Source organism: Nansenia antarctica (genome assembly GCF_963989245.1).
Source record: "Nansenia antarctica genome assembly, chromosome: 9".
Taxonomy (NCBI): domain Eukaryota; kingdom Metazoa; phylum Chordata; class Actinopteri; order Argentiniformes; family Microstomatidae; genus Nansenia; species Nansenia antarctica.
In genome coordinates, this window is record NC_137679.1 from 36,512,176 (window position 1) to 36,539,498 (window position 27,323).

Below are 27,323 nucleotides of genomic sequence, written 5' to 3' on the forward strand. Positions count from 1 at the left end.
CATCGTTGAGCAAGATCCATTTTGGCTAGTGCTGTTACAGAAGCCTTCCCTCCCTCTGCACCCAAAGCCCAGGGCTGACACATTAAGTAGATTAATATAGCGTTACAGTGGAGAGAAAAACTCATTTCAGTGTGAAATTACACGACTCAAAGTGGAAAGTCACTTTAATTTCTCTTCAGGTCAGGTTCCACGAAACAATACTTCACACAACACTCCAATCCTGTTTTCATTAGAAGAAGAAAAAGAAAAAAAAAGAAAAATCTCTGCTCTGCGGTTATACTTTACGTCTTTTTTTTTCTTTTTCTTTCCTTTCTAAAAAAGCAAAAAAAAAAAAAAAACCTGGGCTAAAGTACAATGCCATCTGCGCTGTGACACTGGAAACAGTTGTTCCTTTTGATAAAATGCAAATGAGTTGAGGCTGTTCTATCAAGTCCCTCCCAGCCCCCACCACTGCCTCTGCCACACTGGGACCTCACAGCTGGGGCTGAATGCTCTCTGAACAGCTTGTGTTGGCGTGGCCTCGCCGTACTGGGCCTGGGGAGCCCCTGGATATCAGAGGACGCACCCAGTCGGAGCAAATCTGGGGGAAAAATGAAACTTCTCCCGTGCAAAACTCTCCGGCTTTTATGGTCCGGTCGGCTCTGTGAATTTGAGGTCAAATTCAAAGACCCCGCTGTAACTGCCTGCGCTCCGATGTCATTGTAACGCCGCCACTGAGCTAATGGGGAAGGAAAATATAGCTTTCCCGGGCAAGGGGGTTAGATGGGTAACCTAACAAAGACTACATTATCCATCGATCTTCCCCTATTTTATAACAATACTGTGATACAGGGTTTGAGAGGCGGGGTCAGACCTCTTTTCCCTCAGACCTCAGACACCATTATGTTGAAGAGAATGAGATGAGCCCTGTTTGAACCACTGAGGGTGACGGGTATTTTTGGTGCACTTGTCTCTAATGACAAGGCAGGAGAGAGGGCGTAGGGGAGAGTATACCGGTATATTTAGCACACGGTTCAATCTTAACGCACCAACGTTTACAATGACAGGGATTCCATACAGCAGATCACAATTACTGCAAACCTGCTCAACGCGTCTACATGTGATCTACAGTGTGAAAATGTAAAGGTATTGTTCAGACTCTTCTCTACTCTATAGTAATGTCACACGACATTCAAGGCATCAGAGCTGTCAGGTAAGAGAGTGATGCTAGGAGTGATTTAGCTCGCATCTTCTAAGGCTCCTTGATCGCGCCTTTGAATGAGAGTGGGAACAGATGTTTACAACCCAAACTTTCATGACGAGACGCCACCTTTTGGCTCGCTGAGTGATGTCGAGGCAGACACGCATCACACGACTCGCCGGATCTACGTGGTTACACCACTGAAGTTCTATATTAAACTTGGCTGATCTTAGCACCAACATGGGTACCTTGCTAGCTTAGCGTCTTAGCTATCCTGCGTTGAGAATGAATAGATGTTTGTAAGTATCAGATATCACCGCTAATACGATGCCCGGCATCCATAGTCTTGTTCATGACAGGGTCGACCTGTCCAAATGAGCAGACGAGGAGAGAAGAAGGGATGAGGAGAGAAGAAAGGTTGAAGAGAGGGGATGAGGATGGGGAGAGGAGAGTGGGTGAGGAAAGGAGTTTAGGAGAGGAGATGAGGATGAGGAGAGGAGAAAGGATACTCACATCACCACCAGCTGCTAGAAGGGCACCGTTGGCCTCCGCCATGTTCATATAGTTGTTGTTGTTCTGGAACTGCAAAGAAGAGCAAAGATGGCCGTTAGAAACCTTCTAGTGCCCTCCCATACATCAGCATTACACTGCATTAACCAGTGTAACATTTCCTTTCACGGTAGATATCCATCCGTTCAATTAGTGTCACTTGCATTTGCGTGTTTACACGTCGAGTTTACCCCTTTGCTCTCCTTGCGTGAGTGAGTTCTGCCACATTGCCCCATTGTCACAAGAATGGCCTGGGAGAGCCTCAGTCAATTCAGTGCAAGGTAATGAGAATCCGGCTCGGCTATTCACGCCCTTATGGGATGGCAATTAAGGATGGGTTTGCATCACAAAGCAAAGTATCAAGATGCAGTGGCAGGTTATTAACTTCAAGTAACCCAGGGGGGGGGAGGTTGCTGGGGGAACCAAAACAAGCTGGAGAGTACCACAGAGGACATGCACAACTTGGGTTTGGTTTGGCCCGTGAGAGGGGTTAAGTGTAGATGAGCTACTAAAAATGTGTGCTTTGGTAAGAAATAGCATGATGGCCCCCCCCCCACCACCACCACCCCCTTCTAAACCCACACGCAGGCTCCTGGCAAAATGGCAGCCACTTCCTTTCTTCTGAGACACAGGCATGCTGACAGGTAGGAACAATGGGACACAGAATGAAGAATTATGGGCTAGCAGCTGGGCCCTGGAGCACAATGCACCTCTCTGTGACCGAGCTGCACAAACCCCAGCCTACACGGGGAGGAAAGAGAGCCAACCATGGCGTGTTGCGTCTTCATGAAGCTCCGTGAGACAGTTTCACCCCCCTGTTTTTGACAAAGCACTGGAATAATCTCTTTTGTGTATTTATTACAAAGTCATTCTCCCGAATGCAGAGCGACTCAAATAGGAGAGGGGAGAGAAAAAAATAATTTCTTATCATAGCGGAGGGCCCAAACAATAGTGAAAACAAATTAAGATCAGAGCGAAATGACAAGTGCATTCATTTATTTTTTATACAAATTTTTTTTTTTTTACCCCTCCTTTTCTTCCGAGTGGTTAGTATGCGAATGTAATTACCGAAAGAACTGCGGCTAATCAACTGCGAATGGTATCCATTAATTAGTCTATGCCCTGGAGAGAGGGGAGAGAATCAGCAGCAATGTTAACAGGGTAACGCACCAATGAGAAGGGAAGCCACAAGCCCCGCGAGCAGTTGGCAAAGCAGGTGGTTTGAGCACTCCAGCCCGTTTGCTAGACCTCTTACCTGGAGCAGGTGCACACACACACACACACACACACACCTACCCATACACACACACACACACAACACCCCCCCCCCCCCCCTCCACCCCTCTCTGTAACTTTGAGACCTGACATGGTCGGGGTACGTAAGGCATTCTGAGAAGCAGCCGGGTAGTAATTAACCTTACGGAAGGCTTATCTGTGAAGTGTTACCCTGTCCCCCTTCTTCTTTTAGATTACAAATTGAAGTCTCAGAGATATCCCTCTCTATTCAAACACAGGGAACATTGTGCTGATGTGGAGTGAGATAGGGTTGTGTTCTCGGAGCTCAGCCCTGTCCAACCCCCCCCCCCCCCCCCTCCGTGTTGCCTTGCTTGTGAATAAGACATTAGGGGATAAGACAAACAATAGCTCTTGAGCGAGAGAGAATTCCCTAACCATTCTAGGAAGACTTTTTGGGGGCTTTATATTGGTCTTTAATGTGGTTTCTACATAATGCGAAAATTTATGAAAAGTGTACATGTTTCGTCGTTTCTCCAGGAAGGCAGCTTTGAGCAGTCCAGCCGAGGCACTGGGTAATTAATCAACACTGTCCATATCACCCAGTTCCAATCCAATTACCCACCATGCACCACCTCTCTAGTTTGTGCTCCTAACACATGGTGAACCTCTCCCTCATGAATATGTAAATATCAGATCCATATTCAAACAAACACTAGAGGAGCGCTAAAGGCAAAAAACACTGTAAATCCAGATGCTTACATCCGGTAAACAGAAAGTGTCAATAGAGACTGTCGGCTACACAGTCAGGGTAGTCTGTAGTCTATACAGTCAGGAAAGGGTAAGTTAAGTCAATTAATGGCAAGAAACTAATTCTCTGGGCTCCGTTTTCCATGAGGTTTGTTTCTAATGTGTTTCTAGGGCCCTTTGAGCTCAGGTCTGAATCTCCCCCGAGAACTCTCCCTCTCGCTGCGGCTAACACCACAGCAAATGTCCCCAGACACCGGTTTCAATCTTGTCCATTAAAAAGCTCTTTGGTGGCAGGGCCTCGGTCGGAGGCCTCGGTGGACACCTAGCCAGAGTAGCGAGGAAGGGAACGGACCGTGTTGTTGTGATTCTCAATTCATTTTTTGGGGGGGGGTGGGGGGACGCGTTTAATGTTCATGTTCATGGCCTGCCCGATTGAGTCAAATGCCAGATGAAATTAAGTGTGATTGGAGGGACTGTGCAGCTGACGACTAAAATGGGTCAGCGCAGACAATGAGCGCTCTGTAATTACAATGATGAGATGAACTGGACGAACGACGGAACAGCCTCGTTAGAGGCCAAACAACACTACGCGCAAAGTATTTGGGCAGCGGCCATTTGCCACGGGTGGAAGACTGGCCATTCACGAGAGAGAGAGGTATCACTCGATGATGACAGGGTAAAATGAACCTGACTTCGAAAATCTATAAGAAAACAGTAGTAACTGCCCAGGCGATACTGTGACAAAGCTTCAGACCCCTCCACACATCCAAAAGCTCAGCATGCCTTCCCCCAGAACAGGTTCCAGCTATATATCTCTCTCCCTCTCGCTTTTTTGGCAGTGGGGAACGTGTAGAAAGCAGCAAGAGCAGTGCACTTTAAAATAGCCGTGGGATAGAAGGCTTTTATTAACAGTGAGTCCATGGTCAGAGGGGCTCTGTAATACAAGCCTGTATGAGAGCCAGACGCAGCTAAACGGCAGAACAAACGCCGGGCCATCTAGTGTTTTTGCTCCCGTTTCTGCACGAGTAGCACATTTCTTCAATAAAATGTTTCAGAAAAGGAGAATTAAGAGCTTACACGGACTCTGATCCGACGGTGAAAAGAGACTGCACTGCGTGAACGCTCACGCCGGAGAGAGACAGAAAAGAAAAAAAGCTTGAATCATGGAGAATCAGAGGAAGAGATGAATATGCATTCCTCACTCTTTTCGGAGGACGTGAGGCATAATCAATTTCTTTGCTATTGACAGTCGTTTCTGTGATGATGAAGGTGCCATGATGAAGCATGGTGGGAGCTAGAGGAGTTGGGTTGGGGTGCAGGTGCTTAAGATCTTTATTTGATGTATTTGCTTTCTCTTCATCCATATTTGCTTTCTTGCATCCATTTAGAAGTAGTAGTCTTCATTTATTTCACTTAACATGGTAAGTAGATTCTGGACTACCTAATAATGGCTACCCTAATAATGGCTACCCTCACCATGATGTCATTTCAATTTCAATGTACATACAGTATATCATATATGTGACATATATGTAATGTAATGTCATACTTGTATGTAACATACAATTCAAATATATTTTCTGGAAACGTGTTTCCACAAGCTTTTGCATTTGATAACTGTAACACTACAGCATAACTGAGGCCAATGCAATTTTAATAGTGGATGTTTTGCCCTGGCAGGGTTTTATAACCTTTAAGATCCAGGAATATTCCTATGAAAATGTGTCCGATGGGAAATAAGCAGTTTGGCAGCTATTATACCAAACAAAATTATTTCAACCCCAGGGCACACAGAATATTACACCAACATGACCCCATCTAACCCCCCAATATGAGAGAGAAACCAAACAGATCCTATCAGTAAACATGGACTGGACAAGTTAGGCCCACCGATACAAGCCTGGAGAGCCTCTGGTGGATGTCTGCTATTGAGATAGTGTGATGTACATGCAGAGACATAATCCACCACCTCCTGTACTGTGATGATTCATCTTAGACTGGTGTGCTGGTTTCTATACAGCTCAGGTGAATGCGAGAGAGACAGTCACACAGAAAGACAACGTTCTGATGAATGAAACCCCAAATGTTTTTTTCTTCAACGTTTACTTTGGGACTGTAGAATTCCTTTTGGAATTAAACTCAAAGGTGGTTGTATTATGGTTCTGGTGGTTGTACTATGGATCTAGTCTTTTGTATAGCTTCTTTTTTTTTTTTTACCTGTACATCTACCTTTTGCTGTCAGCTCCTGAGCCATCGTTCTTAAGATTAATCTCACCAATAATCAACCCGAATTACCTACTATTATGTGAGTTAGTGTGATAAAATAGCCAGACAAAAACCAAAACTAATTTGTCTCTGTGATGACATGCGGCTTGTACTTGAGTTACACAGTAATATCTAAAGCCACAGTATCGGTTGTTCCTGACAGCAGGTAAGCAACTTGGCCATGTTCCTCCTAACTGCAGAAAACCCCAAAACTAATTCAATCAAGCACAGACTCCTGCCAGAAACATATCAGCTGCTGACAAGAGATTTTACAGTTCAGCTTGAGCTGGGTAATCACAGCATCGCCTCTGTTCTGTGGAACATGATGCCAGTGCTAATGTCTTCTCCAGTGATCTCTCTAAAAGGGAAGAAATACCACAGTTACAACTATGGCCTCCACTCTGGAGTAACCAAAAGTCATTTGCTCTGTTGTTTTTTTCCCCCTCTCTCTCTCTCTATATACATTTCCTTTCCGATTCGGCAAAATGCCAGTCTAGACCCTTTCATTTAGCAAAAAAAGGGGGAGGAGCAGTAAGTCTTTCGGCACCCTTTCCTATCCTCCCACCCCCTTGGCCCAGCAGTTGCAGCTTGAGTAAACACAACCTCTGGGAGGGTTATCTTTTGATTCTTGAGGTCCTCCTCACCAAATACATGCTCATTTACAACCCAATTCGGCGTAAACACTCTGCAGCTGCCCCTCCCGTGATCACAGGGCCCATTCACACCCAGCAGGCCCACCATACATACAGTGCCAAGCTGACATATATATATATTATATATATATATATATATTCTTTTTTTCCCTTGTGTGCAGCAGTCAATTTGTAAAGCGACTCCACAGCACAGCGTGTCGCAAGCTGTGTTCTGATCTGCAGGCCGAATCGATTGGTAATTCAGTTTAAAGCTAAAATCATTACTCCCCCCTAGCAGAGGGCAGGCTGTTCTCCACCATAAGGGCTTCTGGTCCAGGACTGTGGCTATGAAAGGTAACATTAAAGTTCTACCTGTCTCTCTCTCTCACTCTCTCTCAGTCTACCTCTTTCCCTGTCCTTGTCTCTCTCTCTCTACGGGGGGAAATGGCCTCGGTAGATTAAAAACGATGAAGTAGGACGGCGCTGAGAGAGAAAGACTGTGGGTCTTATCAGGGGTCTGGATCTAGCAGATGACAGTTTCATTCAGTCTGCGTCCTGATTGTCTCGTCTCTGTAACAGCTCTCTCAGGCCCGGCCCCCTCTGCTTTGTGTCACATCAGGTCTGTTTGCTTTAATAAATCTGGACCTGGAGGAATTGTTTAACCCCTTGCTGGGAAATCGACATGGCAATAAAAGACCACCTGTTCCCTCGTACAGTACCAGTGTTTGGTGTCAGGGCTGAGGAGTGTATTAAACTCCAGTTTTGGAAACCCAGGTGCAGTCGCCCTCTGAGAGGCTGGGTGGGTATACAATTTGGTGTGCGCTCACTTTAACATATGAAAAGTCGAGTCCCCAGAGTACTCTCTCTGAAATATGAGAGCTGCGAATTATAGATGCTCCTACTTGGAGTTAACCCTGTTGGGGCCTCAGGACCTGCATTACAGAGCATGGCAGAGGAACATTACCGCTGTCTGGTTTATGACACAGGAAAATAAGCTACTTTAGGAAACAAATTGAAGGGCTAATTTAACCCTCCTCTTATGTTGTGGATCAAATTGACCCATTTAAGAGTTTTACATTACAGAAATGTGGATAGTAAATGTAAAAGCTTTTTAACTTTATTTTTCAGCATTAGCTTTCATCTTGTCCTCTAGGTAGGCGTAATGAATAACACAATTAGGATACAAAGACGATGTTCGGGTCAATTTGACCCAGTGGTTCAGCGAAATAGGGCTTGTTGACAGAGAGATCATCACCCAGCCACATAACATCTCAGAAGCAGTAAGAATAAAGTAAAGGGAAAATACACATTTGAATGTTTTTCTTTTTTCTTTCCATGGACAGCAAGACAAACAAACATGTGTTATATGCTAGTTTTCTGAAAATATAGTTGCAAATGATATTATATAAATTAATATAATACCAGACAAATGTATCCGTATGGAATAAAACAATTTCTCTCTCTCTCTTATGTACACGTGTAGACATCCGTCATTTAATTATGGAGGTACAAAGCGGTTTCCATTATGATCAAAACAAATGCCATGACAGCCTGATATATACAGACAGACAGACAGACAGTATACTGTACCATAATGAAAGATGATTAATAAAATGTTAAGTTCTCCATAAGATGCATTCTAAAGCTTGAAAGCCAAAGTTGATGCCAAAGCATCTGTTTTAGGTAGTAGCGAGGGCTTGGCTATACCCTAGGCCCAATCCAGCTAGTCTAAAGACTATGTAGATCGCCATCCAACCTCCCACTTCTTCCCCTACCAGTGAGTCTGCTGGGTCCACACTCTCGAGAGCAAATCCTAAAAGAAAGCACAAAATGAATGGGGTCTCATCTTTGATCTAGCGGGGTGCAAAGCCATTGGCCCACAGCCCACAAAGGGGCTTAGCTAGAGGAGAAGGGCCTTAGAAACACGGTGCAGCTTTCCCACAACGGCTGCAGCGTTACACACACACACAACTCTTTAGGAAACGGCATGAGAAAGGGGACGGCTTGGTTGGTGTTGTCTTGCAGCATGTGCCTCTAAGCCATGTCTTGTGGCAGTTTGCTCTGAACAGCTTTGAAGTAACTCCAGCTCAAGATGGTATCAGACGTTGCCGATTTAAACCAGGGTTACTCTACCTCCATTCTCCTCTGTCTGTCTGTCTGTCTGCAGAACAGTGATCTTCTGTTGGTTTCGGGGGGGTTATTATCTAAGATGCATTGTTTAATCTCATAAAATAAAAGCTTTCCGCCCGGCCACTGTATTGTAAATGGTTTTGTTTTGGTCATCATGTTGAGGGGTAGTGCTACTTTACTTGGTTTGACAGGTGGCTATGGGCCCTGGGACTTGGAGACACATAAAGCCCTATTGAGAGACTGCTGAGAATGGAGTCTCCTCTTATTGCTCTGGCAGCACTGACACATTTCTCTATTCCCTGGACGCCACTACTGCCTAATGCACTCATTAGAACCAGTGCCGTTGGTACTGTAAACAGCAAAAAAGCTGGCACTAGTCTATGTTTGAGGAACACGTAATGTAATGTAATTGTAATGTAATCCACCGGTTTTTTTGTTTGTTATTGCATCATATATCTACTTAAAGAGGTTAAAACAATGTTGGTAAATTACGCTAGCCTTATAATTTAATGCAGGTACACAGGCTATTTAATATCGAAGTCCTCTACCCTGCCAATGCATTGGTAATCTTGCAAACAACCAAATCATCCCTCCAGTAAATTCATTGATAAATCAGTTGGATCTGCACTAGTGTTACCTTTTAAGCTCTTACTCTTCTCTAGTTACCCGCAAATCAAAACTATTGGGGCGAGTAATGGATTCTAATACCTTTGACTTTTTCCTGTGCATGTATTCTAAAAGATACAGCTGTAAGCTGGCGTGGGCGTATCCAGTGCATTCCGGCTGCATCCTTCCTATTTTCTGTTCTCGATAAGACTACAGTAAGTACAAACCGACCAGTTGTCCAATCTCTATAAATCTGAGAAACACAAACTGCTGAGCGGTGACTCATATATCAGTCTATTATACACTACAGGGCTGACTGTATTAAACAAATGGATGTGCCTGCAGCTGGAGAGGAGAAGCCGTATAGGAGAGCAGAGGTTATTGTCTAATTTAAATCTTGGCTGCCTTCCCAGAACTGTACCACATTCCAATTTGTGGCTGTGTTGCTTGGCGCAACTGACAGAGTTCCTCCTGCAAACACTGCTGGGCTCCTCTCCAGAAATGTGTCTGGTAACTGACAATCAACAGGTCGGGAGAGATTAACGGTATGACCGGAGCAAATTATCTGAAATTATGGAAATGCGTGGATTAAAGGATGTTTTCTTTCCTGTTTAACGCCATACCTGTCATTTCTCAAACTGTGGTATCTGCATAATCACTGGGAGTGGGTGTGCACGAATACATACCCATTACCATAAGAGGCTATTTCAATGTACTGCTTGCTTGTTATTTTTGGGGGGACATTTCTAAATGAAAGGACAGATAAGACAAATGTGGATACAAACCAGCTGTTAACCACCCTTACCTACATATTAGAGACAATTAACAATTTCAAGCATCTTCTCTCAAAATGGCATTCTTTTCTCCATGTATCCATTTCACTGACAACTCGTGGCAACAGGACGTCTAAAACTCAATAACAAACTCAGCGCTGGTTGAGTTAAAGATATTGTTTTTCTTGTGTGACAGGACCCTAAGTGCTTTGGATCATGTTTTTCCACTGTATTTACACCTGAAATGTCATTTAGATATTTCACATTTAAAAAGAAGTGTAAGATTACGATGCCACTGTTGAATAATTACACAGACTAATCTTCACTATTCATTTCATATGATAGCAATGACATTTAGAGAGCTTAGGAACAAAGGCGTACTAAAGATCTGTTTAGACAATGCGAAATTATTCTGTTCCTCAGTGTAAAAAGACAGCGCAAAGATCAAAGGCACATGAATATGACAGTCTATGGAGTTATTGGAACCCCGCCAAGTTGTATTTATTTCTTTTTTTTTTTTAAAGGATTTTTTTTTACAGGGGAAAAATAATCGAAACTAGCAAAGCGTTCAAAACGGGAAGGAGAAAAGGTACCTCTCTCCAGAAATAATCTTTTGTGAGGCTGATACTTAAACAGCATATGAGCAATCGAATGTAATCATGTCACTAAAAGTGTGGATTTCCCTCAGGATAATATCAGGCAAAGCATTCACTTTTACGACTAATGTACGAGCCAATCGTATAAGTCTTAAAGTCAGTCATGTACATACATTACAACCGCAGAGCGGCATCTGGATTGGAGACTGGAGTCATGGTAATGCCATTAGAGCCTTTCCCCCCCTTTTGTAACAGAGTAAAGTGAAATACATTATTCTAAGATCAGGACCTAACTGGTTTGTTAGGTGTACAAGAACATATGGATTTAGTTCTGCTTACAGGACCAGTTTATTTAAGACATCAATTACGATTCCCCCACCGACCAATGGTGTACAATATGTTATGTTAAGGCAACCCATCTTGGATATGGTGAGGAAAAGGATGAAGCACACACATTGAATAATTCTATTCATACTGGAACATAGTATGGCATAGTATGTGCTAGCACAAGATCTAAGTGTCTATAGCGACTGTAGAGAGCCAATCGATTTCCCTCTTTGTCCACCGCCCCCTCTGAGCACTTTTTATCCCATTTCAACAATCTGTATTTGAGCCCTGACCTCTATTTTAAGGCAAATGGGAGCCACGCTGTGAGTTTCTGCACCGAAATAAATGAGACTGGGACAGGGTCCACCGTGGTGGCTCTCAGAACCCAGCCACCTTCCCCACTCCGCATGCTCCGCCATTGCTCTTCATTCGTCTTCATTAGGCTCGCGTTTGACCTGCTTCTCTCCACATCTCTGTACTGTACACAGTCTGGGGGGAGCAGCTGGGGCTGTTTTATCCTGCAGGCTGCAGCCCAGATCTCCTCTGCTACGCCGCTGTCTTCCTCATGGAAGTCCTCATTTAGAGGGACGACGCAGCGGCATGAACCAACACGCCATCACAACATACCTGTCTTAGACCAGACAGTACCTGGAAGTGCTGGACAGGTGGTAGAATTCTTTTAAAAAAGGGAGTCTTTTTGGGTGAGAGCAGGAGAGAATACACACTGTCATCCTGTCACCCGGGCAATTGACCTGGAGTCAGAGGGGCAGGTTGAATGGATACATAGGGGGAATTAATCTCTCAATTCATCTCAGCTAAAGAGATCGACCCAATTAGCTCCCTGTATTGACTTTCAGCCCTTGGATTTTGCTGTGTTTAAAAAAATAAAATAATCCAGAAGCAGTAGCTCACTCACCACTTCCCAAAATAAAGTTCTGGAAGATTATACAGCCCTACTGTGACATTGTGTAACAAGCATGATGTCTTGATTCAAGTCTGCAGAGTCTGGATATTGTCCACCACGATTCCCTGTGACTGATTAGCCAATGGGAAGGTTGCTTGAGGATATCTTACCAGAGCTTTGTAATTGAGCAGACTTGACTTGGGAGAGATTTTTCTGCTGATAACTAAATAAGGTTTCTCTTTAATGTATTATTCCTTTCATCGGCTCTCCAAAAGAGGCAGAGCACATCAAAATGATGACGCCTGCAGAAATCCCAATATACTGTACAACACTACTTATACATAGTTCAGTGACTCTTACCCATGAACTGCTAATTCCATATCACTTTAATCTGAGGGTTTGATATCCCTCTCTGGCCCCTCAGTGCTAGTTGTTCTGGTCAGTGCAGAGTTGCCAGATCCAGGGATTCAAAGATCAGCAACAACAACACACTAAGTGGGTTCCGACATCCTGCCTTTACAGTAGAGCACAGAGAGAGAAGTATGTTGATCTGACTGTCCGTTATGTGTCTTTTTGTTCATGGTCTGTAGAGCTGAGGGCTTGTTGCTGTACAAGCTACACACTCTACTCTATATCCTCACAGTCATGTATCACCTATTGAGAGAAACCAACATTCTCCTCACACACTTGTTAATCAATAGCATGCAATAGCATGCAATCCTCAACAAGATTTGCAGGCTGCATGGGTAGAGGTAATTCCAATGCCATTTCAGTATCAGTCAATTAGGAAAGAAATTAGAAGTAAATGATGTTAGCAGCATTAATAATGGCCATAAGTGTTTCCTTTTTCGAACATGTTGTGAACAAATACGGGTGCTGTTTGGGAAATTGCAGTCTTTAATAGCTGGCCTCAGAGTTGACTAAAAAAAGCAGTATTCGTTGTAATCTCAAACGGGGTAATTATGAAATGAATATGCTTAACCTTGTTTTTAGGACACTCTGCCAGAAATAACAATGGTTACCCATGTTAACAACAAACGGCTTATTGACAACTGTTTTCCTCAAATTATACTTGATTCACTTTGAGAAAAAGGATACAGTGTTTTTATGTTCCAGAACATACAAGCTAATGCTCTGGGGCATGATTTGTCATTGTTATTCAAGGCTGGCTCACCTACACTTTAAACATGATCCTTCTGGATTTTAATTAAGCACTAAGGTACCTCCCAGGGGGTCCGCCTGGGCAAAGAAAACCACTTTGATTTATGTACTACTTTCTTGTTTCTGCTTCAGGCTTGCATGTTGTGAGGACTTTGGTGATGAATATGCGTATGGTGCTGCCGTTATTCTTATTTGTTAATTAGTTCCCGTTAACAACATATTCCTCTGAAAATAAATGTCAATACAATAACAACAGCATGGATGAACATAAGGCTGTCCTCCTATCATTTCCAGTCTCCGCCCTCTAACAATTAAAACGGAAAAACAATTTGCTTGCTATGGCACTCAATCGTCGGGTAAACTTTGATACCAGATGAAATAAACTCCATCTCGACAGCAGTAGCAGCAATCGTACGGAACTGATTGGCTTTTAAAACACTAATTAGCTCTCAACCTTGTGGCTGTCCAACTGGATCCCACTAATGTGAGGCACGCACACTTGTGAATTAGCCTAAATATCATGGCTCTCTCAGACCTCCGTTTAACCCAGAGAGATATTAGTACAGCCCACACTCACGCTGAAGTGTCATGGACCTCCTCATCTGTTTCGGTAAAAAAAAAAAAAAAACAGCAAGCGGAAAATATGAGGGGTTGTTTGTAGTTAGACGTGCAGCGGCAAAACATATAAGGGAATCTGTGCTTTGATCCACTACCGCAATCTGAAAACGCCTGCACATTAGCAACAAAATGATGCAAGGCCTGAAATTGGAGAATGTCATAAACATGAGGTTGTAGGAAAATGTGTTTTGGTTATGAAAATATTGTTTATGCTGTATGGTGTACGTGTTACATTAACTTACATGCTCAGACTTAAATGGATTTACAATAATTTCAACTATTTTTAAAAACTAATTTCAGAAGAATTCTTTTACCAAGTTAGGATTAGGGTTAACATTTTAATTGGCGCACAAGCGAAGCAGTCCGACAGAAAACAACACAAGCAATAACTTACAAGCCAGCACAATTACACAGATGAATGTGCTTCATATCTATTTCTGATAAAGAAACAAAGTGGACAATCACTGAGGTAATTACAGAAACAAGATACACAGTAAATCACAGTCAGTGTTTTCCTTCTTCAGTGCATCGCTAATTAACAGCCATATTAATTTCTCTTGTATTCTGGATGTATTACAGTAGTCACAAATATTAGCTGCAAATTGTTTGTTGCAAGACGTTTTATGACTTGTAAATAATGTTAATTTTCTGTAAATTCACATCTGTGCTTGGAAAACAAATGCTCTTCTTCTAGTAGGCTAAGTGTTCCTTAATGGACTTATTATCTGGAATCTAGTGCATGGAGAAGTAATATGTCTCATCCCTGGTTTCTGTAGGGCTATTTTGCCATTAACTTAGAGTGGTTAAGGTTAGCGTAAGTTGTCAGGGGAACGCATTAGCAAATATTAGCATAAGCAACAACACAAACATGTGAAATGGTTTGTTATGAATCAAGGACGTGAAGAACTGTTTATCAAAACTGTGATACTACCAAAGAGAGTGGGCATAAAATAGTCTGCCATCTCAATGTCACCAGAACCATCTCAGAGCTTGTAAGGTCTACTCTCCTAGATGCACATCAGAGGCTAATGGAGTCTTGAAACTACAGGGGTGCTGGGGGTTCACCACCATTAGCTTGTGTAACTGCTGAAGGTCACAACAGCTCTGCTGAGAGCCTCCACAAGCCTTCATAAAACCATGCAGCGTATCATTTTTTTCCACAGTGTTTCATTATAGACGGTTAACCTTGGCTAACTCCGAACTAACGCTTTAATCAGCTGCCTGTAATGTCTCTGATACAACGTAATCATACTGTTTCTCTTCCCGTTCGTCATCTGGAGGAAAGGAAGGAGGGCTTCCCCTCATTAAGGACAGAGGGCCTCCTTTCCCAGGTGCTGCAGGTGTCTCCGAAAGGCTACACCGCCAGTAAAGAGCATCCAAAGAGGGAGGAGGTTCAGGGTTATTGTCCATTGTCATAGAAACAAGATCGGTTTCCTGGTGAGGAACGCGGTATGAGAGACTTGTCAATAGCGGCATTCTCAGGAGGGAAACCTCCTCAATGCTGGGTCTTCTTTCTCCTTGGCCTCGTTTCTTCTACTGCCATCCCACACCACAACCACCTGTCCTGGGGTTCACAGGCGGGAGAGGAGCGCAGTGACAGGCACTACGGTACATAGTAGCCTATATGAGGAGAAACTCCCAACCCAGGGTCCTAAAACTCCATTAGACACCTTGAGGATTACACCCACCATCACACCCCCTTCCCAAACACACAAGGTATCTGAAGATATGAGGCGAACGGATTGCGAACAGTCACATCAGCCATCGCCTAGTAAACAATCGGAGGCGGCAACCTCTAAATCCCACCTGAATGCTTGCCAATAAAGAGAGACGAAGGAGGAGTTAACCAACTACTGGGTGACTTTTGAGACTGTCCACCCTCAACATCAATACTGCTTTCAGTGCCCAGATGGAGGCCAGCTGCAGTGTGTCCCTAATTGGGCCTTTATTAGAACATCCTAAATGCAACATTCAATTATGGCCGGAGGAAAGAGGAGGCACACTTTTTGTTCAAGATACTTCTGAGACCAATAAAAAACACATCAGCAATGAAGCAATCACTGTACAATTTTTTGGAAACCATCTACAAAGCGACCACTTTTCCAGCTTTAATAAGCGTATTATATAAATATTATATTCGGGCAGTCATGAGAGAAACCATATGTTTGTTGACTATGAAAAACAATGTTCTAATTTGTTTCCCTACTATGAATATAATACTCCCTTAAAACCTCGGTCTGCACAATCCTCTCCTCACATTTCCCTACCAATTTAAAAAGCAAACTAATGCAAATGATGGGAAAAGCTTCTCTGGGAATTGTATGTTGCATTTTAGAGGTAGGTCTAAAACACCAAAAGGGATTCGGTTGCCAGACTTGAATGTTTTTTGCTTATTGAGAGGAGTAGTGCCTCCAATGGACTGCTACGATCTGACAACAACTTCATGGTTATTGAATCTGTTGGGGGGAGTTTGATGTTTTAGTGAAAGCTCTCTTTTCCTTGTGTCTCTCTCTCTGCTTTGATACTGGGCCTCACCATGTGGTTTGGTCAAATGATTAATCACTCTGGGTTTATACAGTACATACTACTTATACAGTACATAGCCTACTACTTATACTAACATACTACTATTTAAGAAACATCTAGACATCAACTGCTTGAAATCCATGCCTAGCAAAGACAGAGACACATACAGTACCTATAATTGTGTTTGTAAAGGAGAGAAAATAACATATACCTACAGTAAGTGGAATGTATTGTATATAGCCTATTTTCAAAATGTGTAATCTCACAAAGTATTGAAATATGTTAATACTATCCTAAAACGGACACAATACAACTTTTGGACAAAACTAGTGGTGACATGTAGCGAAGACATTTGTTTCACTGTCTTCAGAAGTACTGCACAGAAATTGAAGACAAGGCCTCATCAGTGCCATGCTATGTCGATCTCGCTACCATTTAATTCGAACATAAATTACAGCAAATTACATTTCCAGGAAAAACAAAGGACTTTGTGCAATAGAATATTCTTATCAGTCTAATGCACGCCTATAAAAGATCCAATTAAAATCTGGCAGAGTGTGATGGCGCTTTTCCAATTTATATTAGCTTTTGAGGAGACTATTAAAGTTTATTTATTAGGTGGAGATGACTTTAAATGCTACAGTATTAATGCTACAGCAAAATTGGATTAGGAGAGATCCTGAACATTACCCTGTTGTCACGTACATAATGTTGGGGGAGGAGCCATCTGTGATCAATGACTATGACCCTCTCAGGCCAGTAGTCAGAGATCATAGCTCCCCGATTTAAATAACACTCTCTAGGTATGTGGAATACCTTAATGGTGGAAGCCCCATTGGAAGCCTCCCCGCCCACAGTGAGTACTATTAGAAAGGAAGAAGAGAAACATTATCAATGTAACAATGTACATTACCCATGTCAATGTATTCTGCACTAAGCTCTGCATACGTCTAGGTTAAAGCCTACGTCTATTGAAAAAAGACCACCTTGTTACTGTAGTGGTTCAGCTCAATACATCCTCCATTGGAACATTCAAATGAAGGTTGTATTTACCTTCATTATCTAGGCTCTTTGCTCAGTGGGTCTGATGAATATTTGCACACCTGCTACCATTGTCACTCCCTAAAGGACGATCTGGTCGCACAAGGCATTATGGGAATGTGGGCAGCTGAACAAAGGATGGTTTAATAATCACCAACAGTATGATTTTACATGGTAAATATATGTATAATATGTAATATCAGAGATGCTTTTCTGTCCTTACAGCGCATAGTCCACTAATGAGGGAGAATTTCCAACTCACCACAATGCACAGCCCAGCAAATGAATGTCATAACAGTGAGTAATACCTCGATGAGAAGAAAAGTCTGCCCTTCTTCAGAAAAAGGGTTGAGAAAAAGAGCAAAGGGAAATAAAATCTATCATAACAATTCAGGCTTTATTTCTTGTTTTCTTGACAGAACCCCATATTCACATGTGTGGAGTGAAGGGTCATGCATATTTGATTCTGTAAAACTATGATTCTGTCTACTTCTTAAGAGTGTGTTGGATTAAATGTCAAATCCAGTCGAGAATAGTTGATTGTTTTGATAGTCTCTTTCGGCCCATTATGAGTACTCGACATTAGATCTATGAAAAGTGTGATGGTTAGCCTCACTGCAACAGTGCTTTAAAAATAAATGTGAATGTCTTAACTGCACAGCAAACCATTTACAGGACACAGCACTTATTGAATCACCCATCCAGAAATGATTGACTTGTCCTTTTGAAAACTGCTTAATTCATAGCAAGAGCAGTTTCTAGGGCACTGGGAATTTTTTACTCCATTTAATAAGTCAGTGAGGTTGATGCTGTCAGAGATGTAGAGAGACAAAGCTAGATTGAAACGGCTTATGGCAGTGGGAACATATATCTAGTGGAGACACTGGTCTGGTTTATAAGGGCACACTGGGTTGTGCCTTACAATGGTCCATCAGGACCACTTCTATATGGGATCACTGACATACCTTGTTAAACTTGGTAACATTGCTAATAGTTAATACTGTAGTGCTTCTCCTCCTTGCCTATTAGTAGTGATGGTCTGTTATCACTATTCACGACGTTATAATGGGTAAAAGATCACTCCTTCCGCAAGTGATTAAAGCTGCAATTCTCTGATAGGGCCAATAGAAAGTTGAGTACAATCATTTCATTTTCATAAATAGTAGATTTGAGAGACGAGAAATAAGCAGGAGAGAGGCAATTTTCTGTTGATTATTGCAGCGGATTGAATCCATAATCTCCGACTTGGCTCTGATGATCAAGTCATTGCACTCATCAAGAGAAGAAGAACACTCCCACTTAGAGGTTGAAAATATCATTAACACAAACAAGCTGCATCGATTGGGTGGTTGTGCAGGGGCGAGACAATAACTTTTGATCCCAAAGATGCACTAAGACATCTCACATGATCAGATCAATCACTTTCAATATCTCTTCATTGGTCTCTTAAGAATTAAAGACAGGAGAGCATTGCACCTTTTTTTTCAAGGATTTGGAACCTTTGGATTTGTAGCAGTTGAAGCAACACTGGGTAAACGGGGCCTCTCTCACTCTGCCGCGTGATAAATAGTTATCATGCTGCTGGCATCATGATAAATGGTCACAATAAATGGTCACTATCCAATAGCAAGCATGACACTTCTGTCCTCCAGTACTTATATTAGTAGTGAGGCACTGTGGTTTTGTGACAGTCAAAAAGTCCTTCATGGATAAGTCCAAAAGACGCTGGACCACCTGGTTGTGAGCTTTATCTAAATGAACCAAGCTGGCTGATGACTGATTGAGGAGACGTAATGGAGTGGATTTATGAGCAGTGGTGGTGGGGATTTAAGATGGTCTTCACGAGAGCTGATCAGTGTAATGGCCTGTGTCAGCCGTAGATTTACATATTGAACACCTTCTCCAATATACCTCATAAAGAGCGTCGGCCGGCCCTGATGTTGCATCCACAGACTGGACCTTTTATTGTTGTAGACTTGCATCATTGTAAAAGTGACATGAAATAGGACTTTTCTATTAATAGTGACGAGTGTAATAGCCTTGATCATCTGCGGCCATAGACAGCAGAGAACACTATCTGCTAATGTTTCACCGCCGTTCCATCCCATATAGCCTCTCTGAAATTCTGAGTATCAGTCACAGTGATTCCATAACAGTGTGATTCCTGTCCAGAGGAAAATCCATAGTACACTCTTGTTGGTTATCACAAACAACAGTTGAACATGAATGTTAGAAGGTTGGGTCTCTGCCACTCAATGATCTTATTGTCCCTATAGAGACAGAACCATTCCAGGCACAGTTTCGATAGCAACCATTATGAATGTTGCTCCAGAGAAGTCCATGCAGGAAACTTCAGGAAGCATGCAGAACAGTCCAGGGATGAGGATGAAAACATAAACAAACGTTGAGATCCGGCCGATACTGTTCACACCTCGTTACTGTAATGTAGATCAGAGACCTGGACCGGAAAAGATCTGAATCTACAGAGCAACTGACGCTTGGACAGAGCAGGCATTCTTTGGAGAAGGGACTGAGTACTGTACAATTTCATGTGAGGAGGCTATAAATAACATCCCCCAATCTCACAGGGAAAATTAGGTGTTTAATAAATCTGTTGAACTAGGCCTCTGACAAGGTGCAATTACAAGGCTGGGGAAACACATCAGGTATTCACTTCCTGCTGCATTAAAACCCTTAAACGTGTGCCTTTGGTTACATCAATCAACTTTTGAACAGGGCTAAGTAGGTAGCTTCTTACAGGGCACCCCCATTCAAAAGTTATGTTTGGAAATGTTGGGATGGAATGGGTGTGATGAAATAATGGCACCAGCTGTGTACACTGCCAAGATGCACACGGTTCCTTCTGTGTTTGAGGAGCATCTTAACCCCTTCCCTCCCGTCCCACAGACGGGATAACAAAGACCGGGGGGGGGGGGGGGGGTCTAGCCCGATCTAGCCAGGGGGACAATAGGGAGAGATATTGCCCGAAGGGGGTTTGCTGACGGTGTGAAGGGACTGTAATTTAGCATCTCTGTAGTCAACTCATTTCCTTTTTGTTTTGTTTTCCATAGAGATGCATGGGGACAATAGGATCCAAGCCATCCACAAACAGGCTTTGTTTCACCTATGAAGCCCGGTTTATGAGCTCAATAAAGTCCTCTGATAACTGCAGCTGCAGACTTCCATCCTGATGTTATCCTCTGGATGACTTCCCGATCTTTGTTTATACAGTGTGCTTACTCTTTCGTACCAGAGTGCCACAGATAGGTGGTCGATGTCGAACTCAAACTTGATATTCAATCCATTGTCAAGCGTTTCTTCATATGCCACTCGAAGAAGAGGAAATGAGTCCATTTTGTAGCGTATTTCAGAGGTAGCCTAATCTGTCATCAGAGCCATCAGCTGTTATGATAAATCCTCAGTGAAGCACACTTCCTGTCTCAAAGTCCAAAGACGTTGTCATGGCGAGTTCTTCTGAGACAATGATCTATGACACCTTTTATCACAACACAGAGGTAAGGATAATTGCAACATTCAAACTGCCGATGCCACACCGAGTATCCTGCAGCAACTTTGGCCTCAACATCATATTAAATAGCTCCAACATTTCCTTGCTCAGTATTCAAAGGTCTCAACAAAGCCCCTGATAATGAGTAGTCGCTTATTGGCAGTATTAGAAATAGTTTCACAAATAAGAACGATGTGTTGCAACTGATGCAGGTGAAGCCCTCTCCTAAAAAGCATCTGAAGATAATTACCTTTGCACACAGCTAACTAGTGAAATGTTACATAAAAAGTATGAAATCGAACATCATTAAACTTCAGGGAAGTATAACACAGGACCATAAATATGCCTGCAACAGGGGCCTCTCATGAAGGCCTTTCAGTCAATCAAATGTGACTTTGAAACATGCTCAATGTAAACGGGTACAGTTAGGCAAAGCCAAGGTCTTGTAGCCTTAAGTGGTGTCCTGCTTGGAGAGCTTTGCCAGTTAAAGGCATAACTCAAACTGTCCCACAATTCATCTGGACATGTAAAGAATTCAACTTTTGCAAAAGGAAACATGAGAGAAAATCAATCATGACTGAAAATAATGTAGGCATGTATTCATTTAAACTGTTCAGAAGTGAAGCCTTTCTCTTGTAAATTTCACTGACTACAACCACATGTGCTTTGAGTATAAACCAAAGAGCCTGTAAAAACCAAAGCCATTATCCCAGATAAATTGAATGTAATGTACGACTGCACACAATTTTTGAAGTACCAACCAATCAGTGACAAAACGACTCCCTGTGGAAATGCCCTTAAACATTGTTGCCTTGTGTTCAAACTTAAATCAAAGCACTTTAGCAAAGACACACCCTGCTGTGAAAGTCCTGTCATACACCTGACACAATCCACACCATTAAATATTAAAATGGAGAAATAATAACCGAGGCAACCTGAAGAGTGTGCTTTAAATCAGCCCTAATAATATTTTTCATCAAAGCGCTGGGGTTCAATTCCACTAGATTACAGTGGCTCATTTCCCTTGTAGAGTACACCATATTAACATATTAATCTCTGTGAAGTTATTGCAGGGTTGTGTTCTCCACTGCTGTTTCTCCTTCATCCCATTGCCAAATAGCGGGCAGCTTCATTAGTCATGACTGCAGCACCTAATTAGGTTTGTGCCACTCGTTTGGATTTTTCCTGTAGATTTAAAAGAATCTGTGATGTTTAAAAGTGCCTGTGGGTTCCCCTCGTCTCTGTTGTCATTAAAATTGAATTATTTCCTGAGCCAACATTTTGAGAGGGTATTGCTGTTTATAAATCAAATTGAGTGTCTATTGACTGTCCAAGGCACAGATGAAGCTCCTCTGAGTGGGAAGTTGATATGGAAGCTAATAAATAAATGAAATAAATAATATCGCATCGTCTGTCTACGACGTGCAAACATGACACATCATCCGGATGACTAACGGCACGGTTGAATGTAACCTCTCAGTGACTTTGATCAAATAAGTTTGGTTATGTGTGTACTGCGGCATGCAGCTTGGGATACATGTCTTGCAAAAAACAGTACTGCAGAGGTAAGACATCACCAGAAGTCTCTTTCACACTACAATTACATTTTGACCTATATTCCATTCACATACAGAGCAGGCCATTGCCATTGAGTTAATTAGACGTTAAAACCATGTTTCTTATAGGAGTAAAACAAAAAAAGCTTCCCATATGCAGTGATGAAGTCCGTTAGTAATAAGTCACCATGCTACAAAGTGCTCAGCACAACGTAGTCTATTGCACAAACTTGGTTTCACAGCTTCACAGCTTCAGCTAGACATGGATATTTGGACTAACAGAAGCAAGCAAACTTCTGGATCTCAGAATGTTTCTAAGTTCGCAAAGGTCATAATGTTCTCAGAACAGGATTATGGAACAGTTCAGAACAATTTCTACAGGACATTCCCATAATGCTCTGGGAACCCATAGTTGTGTTCACTGATGTCACATTGAAATAGCATGAAGACAACATTTCCCACTTAATGCAATTATATCAAAATAACATTTGCTTAACATTAACGCTGGCACAACAATCCGTAAACCCAAATCTTCATGTCATAACATTTGGTGTAACTTTGAGGGTACACTAACATGGATGTAAGAAACTAAAAACCTCGCTCCCTCAGTGCATGTCATGTTGGTTAACCCTATTAGTGGGACAGTCTGTAGAATCTAGTTCAAACGTATCATTGGAGACCTTGAGGAATACTACTAGCATAACATACATTACTTAAGACCATTCATTACATGTCAATCAATTAGAGTAAAGTGATGTATTTGGTGATGAGAGCAACACTGCTGTTTCATGTATGTAATTGAGACTAATTATTTGGATTGTGTGAAAGTGATACTTCCAAAGTATTCCAAAACAAAAATGACTGATGGGTAGCCCTAATTTGATATTGGCTGTCAGTGTCTCTCTCATGTCTCAAAAAGAGTAAGCAACTTTCAAAGCTTTCACATCCTTTAGTTGGTGTCAAATGCACCATACATACCCATTCAAAACAAGCATTCCTTTGTGATAAGCCCAGATAGCCAGTCAGCAATGTACCCAATTCAGTTGTCTGTCAGTGCATGGGGACTGTTTGCATTAGGCTGCTACACTAGGAAGTGTTTTCAAAACACTGCAACACATCGGCAGAGGTAGCCTATATTCTCAATGTTTGAAATGTGTGGGTTGAGCAAAAGAGGGAAGCAAGCACGATCCAAAAAACAAACAGCAATGGATCAGCTTGATATCAAAACATCTGAGCAACTCCCTCACATTAAGCTTTAATCCACATCTTTCTGAATTCATGGATTGTCATGAAATCGGAGCAGAATTGGCATTGCTTCCACGGTCTTCGATCTTCACTCCTTCTAAAAGCCAGTGGACTGCATGTCTATGTGGTTTCTACGCTATTTCACACTGTAGACTGCAGTGTCTGGTTACTTTTTTGACTCTAGATAACGTCACCATGGAGCAGGAGTTTTAAATGCTCTGTCACACATTGAAATCAAGTTGATAACCGACTCTCTCTCACAAAAGTTGCAGCGTGTGACTGCCACCTGGCATTGATACCCTTTTATGCATTTATAGACTCCAAAACTTCCAGCAGCAGACGCGTTATGAGAAAGGTTCGCCTAAAACGTTGAACAACATATCATGCAGGAAATAACGATGGCAACTTTCTTAATTGAAATTGAAACTATTAATATTAGCGTAGTCATTTTTTCACCGGTCAATTCTAAATAATGTAGTAATAACAGCGTTATATATAAATCAATGCAGAATTACACTATGGTAAAGTGATGGATGGGCATGCTAAACACTCCGTATCAGTTGAGTTTGTCTGAGAAATTGGACTTGGGTCGATCAACAAGAACTACGCGAAACAACGCGAACAGAACAGAACAGAACAGAACAGAACACCTCACCTTATTATAGTTGTAGTAGCCCAAACAGTGGGCAAAATCCAGGTTCGGTGGGTCTCCGGGAAGAGGGTTTCCCCCGGCAGACGGATAGAACCGTACATCCATGATGTTTCAATGAACCGCGCTGTGAACAGAACCGCACTGTGAACAGAGGCTCAATGTGTTTCTACCTTTCTTACAATCCACGCCGCGCAGGGAGAACGGTGGCTCTGAGACGGCGAGCTTTGTCGGGACAAGAGTGGGGCAGCTAGAAGGGATAGGGGGGGAAAGAAGTACGAAGTTTTGATATTCCTCCTCTACTCGTTGAAGAAGCTGTTCATAGCTTCAGATCAGAACACCCTAATAAAGATCGGGGCTGTTATGTGTCCACTGTCCAAGGTTCTCCCCAAGTCTTGTTGTAATGTAACTGCGCCCAGTGTCCGCGGTGTGTGTCCATGCATCCAGGAGCAGCTGCTGTACACAAAGGAGCCACGCGGCCGCCCGGCGGAGAGACAGACTCACTCCACAGTCTCCCTTCCACCTTTCAGCTGGCGAAACAAAACATGCACAAATGATTATAACGTAGTTAATACTCGTATTAAGTCCAACGCTCAGGAAACAAGGACTGTCCAGTGTTCTCCACGTTCTTGTCCTCTCTTGGTTCTTTCCAAAATGATGCTTTTCCCCCCCCACAAGTTTGCACAGTTAGTTGGCGAAGTTTTATTATTAGGAGGCAATGGGTAGGCTTTACATTCAATAAGGATTCTACCTGCTACAGTTTTTTTTCCACACGCCAATTGAGTGGCTTTCCAGACTAGAACGGAAACACTGTCTCACTCAATCAAATGGTGTAGAATAGTAGATTTTCTATAACACAGAACACCTATCTCAGCTCTGTTCGGTTGGAATGATGAACAAGGCAAATGTGCGAACAACACGGGCCACTCCCCTGAACACAGCACGCCACTCCCCATTCAGCCGGCATCTGCTTCAGTGAAAACACTGGATAGTTACATTTTCAACTGCATTTAATCCCTTTGGGATACTCTGATTGGCATATTCGATCAAGTGTAACCTATTCTAATCAACAGTAGGCATACTATAGAAATGGTATAATGCAACAACTTGAATAGAAAATGTGTGTGGGACCATCTCTGTTGGTTGGTAATTAACTGTAAGAGTAAAGTTGATCATTATAAAAAATGTATTCACTCTATTTGCTCGAAATATGTGTGTTATTCTTAGTTAATAACTTAATTGATATTAAAGTCAACCAGATACTGTGGGGCTAGGTGAATGAAACATTTGAATGAAAATCAAAACCATGCACAGTGCAATGATGAAATGGAGAGATATCATCTGAACAATAACTGGGCCTAATATTTTTCTAAGTAGCCTTTGGGTCATAAAAGCTACAGTATAACTCGCCTGAACATCGAGGCATCTTGTCACCACTTTCTATTGTGGTACAGCAACAGCAGATGGAATATCATGCAAAGTGAATCTACAGTACACAGGTCCATGTACAAAAGGCGCTATATAAATAAAGCTTTACTTACTTACTTACTTACTTAAACCAGAAGGATATCTGCCTGACATGTTAATATCAGTAATATAATGTCCTCTAATACGCTATAAGGATAACCTTGAGTGCCTATTCATGTCCAGTCAAAGCAGTCAAACAAATATTGCACCATGTAGATACTGTACATGGCCTGTTAGCTGACTTCAACCACCTGCCTTCACGTCTACACTCCAGGACAGCCGCCCTGCAGCAAGCTTTGACCAGTGTGGAAATGAAAATGAATGAATGGCATCGCCATCATTAGCAGCTACAAAGAGAACCCTGACAAAGGCTTTTCCATTACTTTCCTGTCCCTCACACATACACACACACACACACACACACACACACACACACACACAAACACTCACACTCACACTCACTCGCACGTGCACACATACACGTGCACATACGCACACACACACATACTCACATGCACCCACACACACGCACGCACCCACACACACATACACACACACACACACACACACACACACACACACACACACACACACCAAGCTAGGAGGCCATGCCAGCTCGTCTTGTAACAAAACATGTCTGTGTGCCCCGCTTGTCACTTTCTCATGCATTGCTGCAGATAAAATCGTCGCCCTTCAAGGCTGAAACAAGCCTCACCAGTGATCCCCTCTTGAACTTTTGGCCACAGGAAGTTAAACAAGTCGGAGATGGAGGAGTGCTGGTGATAGTATGAGTTAGTATGATAACAATAATATTATAACAGTATTACTGCGCTTTGAACCTTTCTGTGAATATTATGATATTCTGTATATAATGATGAGATCTACAGTAGCACACACTGTGCATAATCGCCCTGCCTAGTTCAGTGTACAATACGCACATGTTCAGAACCTCCTCCTTTAAGCTGCTACTACTGCTGTAATCGATAAGAAACGTCACGATAAGAATTGTCTTGATCCCGAAGTATGAATAACATCCTATATGAAAACAGATACTCTAGTGTCAGTATCTGATACTCCACTGTCAGTATCTGATACTCTGCTGTCAGTATCTCTGTTATTACAGGAGACGTACTGAAGACTAATTCCAATAAATGTTCTACCCATGTAGCCCTAAGTGGCATACATTCCTTTTTGTTAGGTTAATAGATAACTTGCTTTATTGAACACATTTAACATAACATCTCAGATCTCAAGTTCCTTGCTGTTTGAATGGTGTTTATTAGTGTTGTTCCGATAAAAAAAATTTGATCCCGATACCGATACCGATACCTGACCATGCAGTACTTGCCGATACCGAGTACCGATCCGATACCACGGCGTTTGAAAAAACAAAACAAAAAAACATGTTTTTTGAGCCGCATACTAACCTCGATGTAAAATTATTGCTAACACTTAGTCTGGCACTGCTCAAAACCTTTGTAAAACTCGTAAAGTTTTTGTAAAACTTAGAAAAAAATAATAAAAATATACGTTTTTGTAAAGTACTCGCCGATACCGATACCAGCATTTTTGTGCGTATCGGTGGCCATGCCGATACTAGTATCGGT

General features: G+C 42.3%; 1 protein-coding gene across 1 annotated transcript in view; it reads right to left on the bottom strand.

Annotated features, from left to right (window-relative positions):
* tox3 (TOX high mobility group box family member 3) overlaps window positions 1-24,357 on the bottom strand; it is a gene marked incomplete at both ends in the record, with an annotated part of 38,090 nt that extends 13,733 nt beyond the window's left edge. The window contains 2 exons of the mRNA XM_080539439.1: window positions 1,694-1,762; window positions 24,256-24,357. Coding sequence (XP_080395565.1) covers window positions 1,694-1,762; window positions 24,256-24,357 — 171 coding nt within the window. The remainder of the gene's footprint in view (window positions 1-1,693; window positions 1,763-24,255) is intronic.
* Window positions 24,358-27,323: the final 2,966 nt, after the last annotated feature.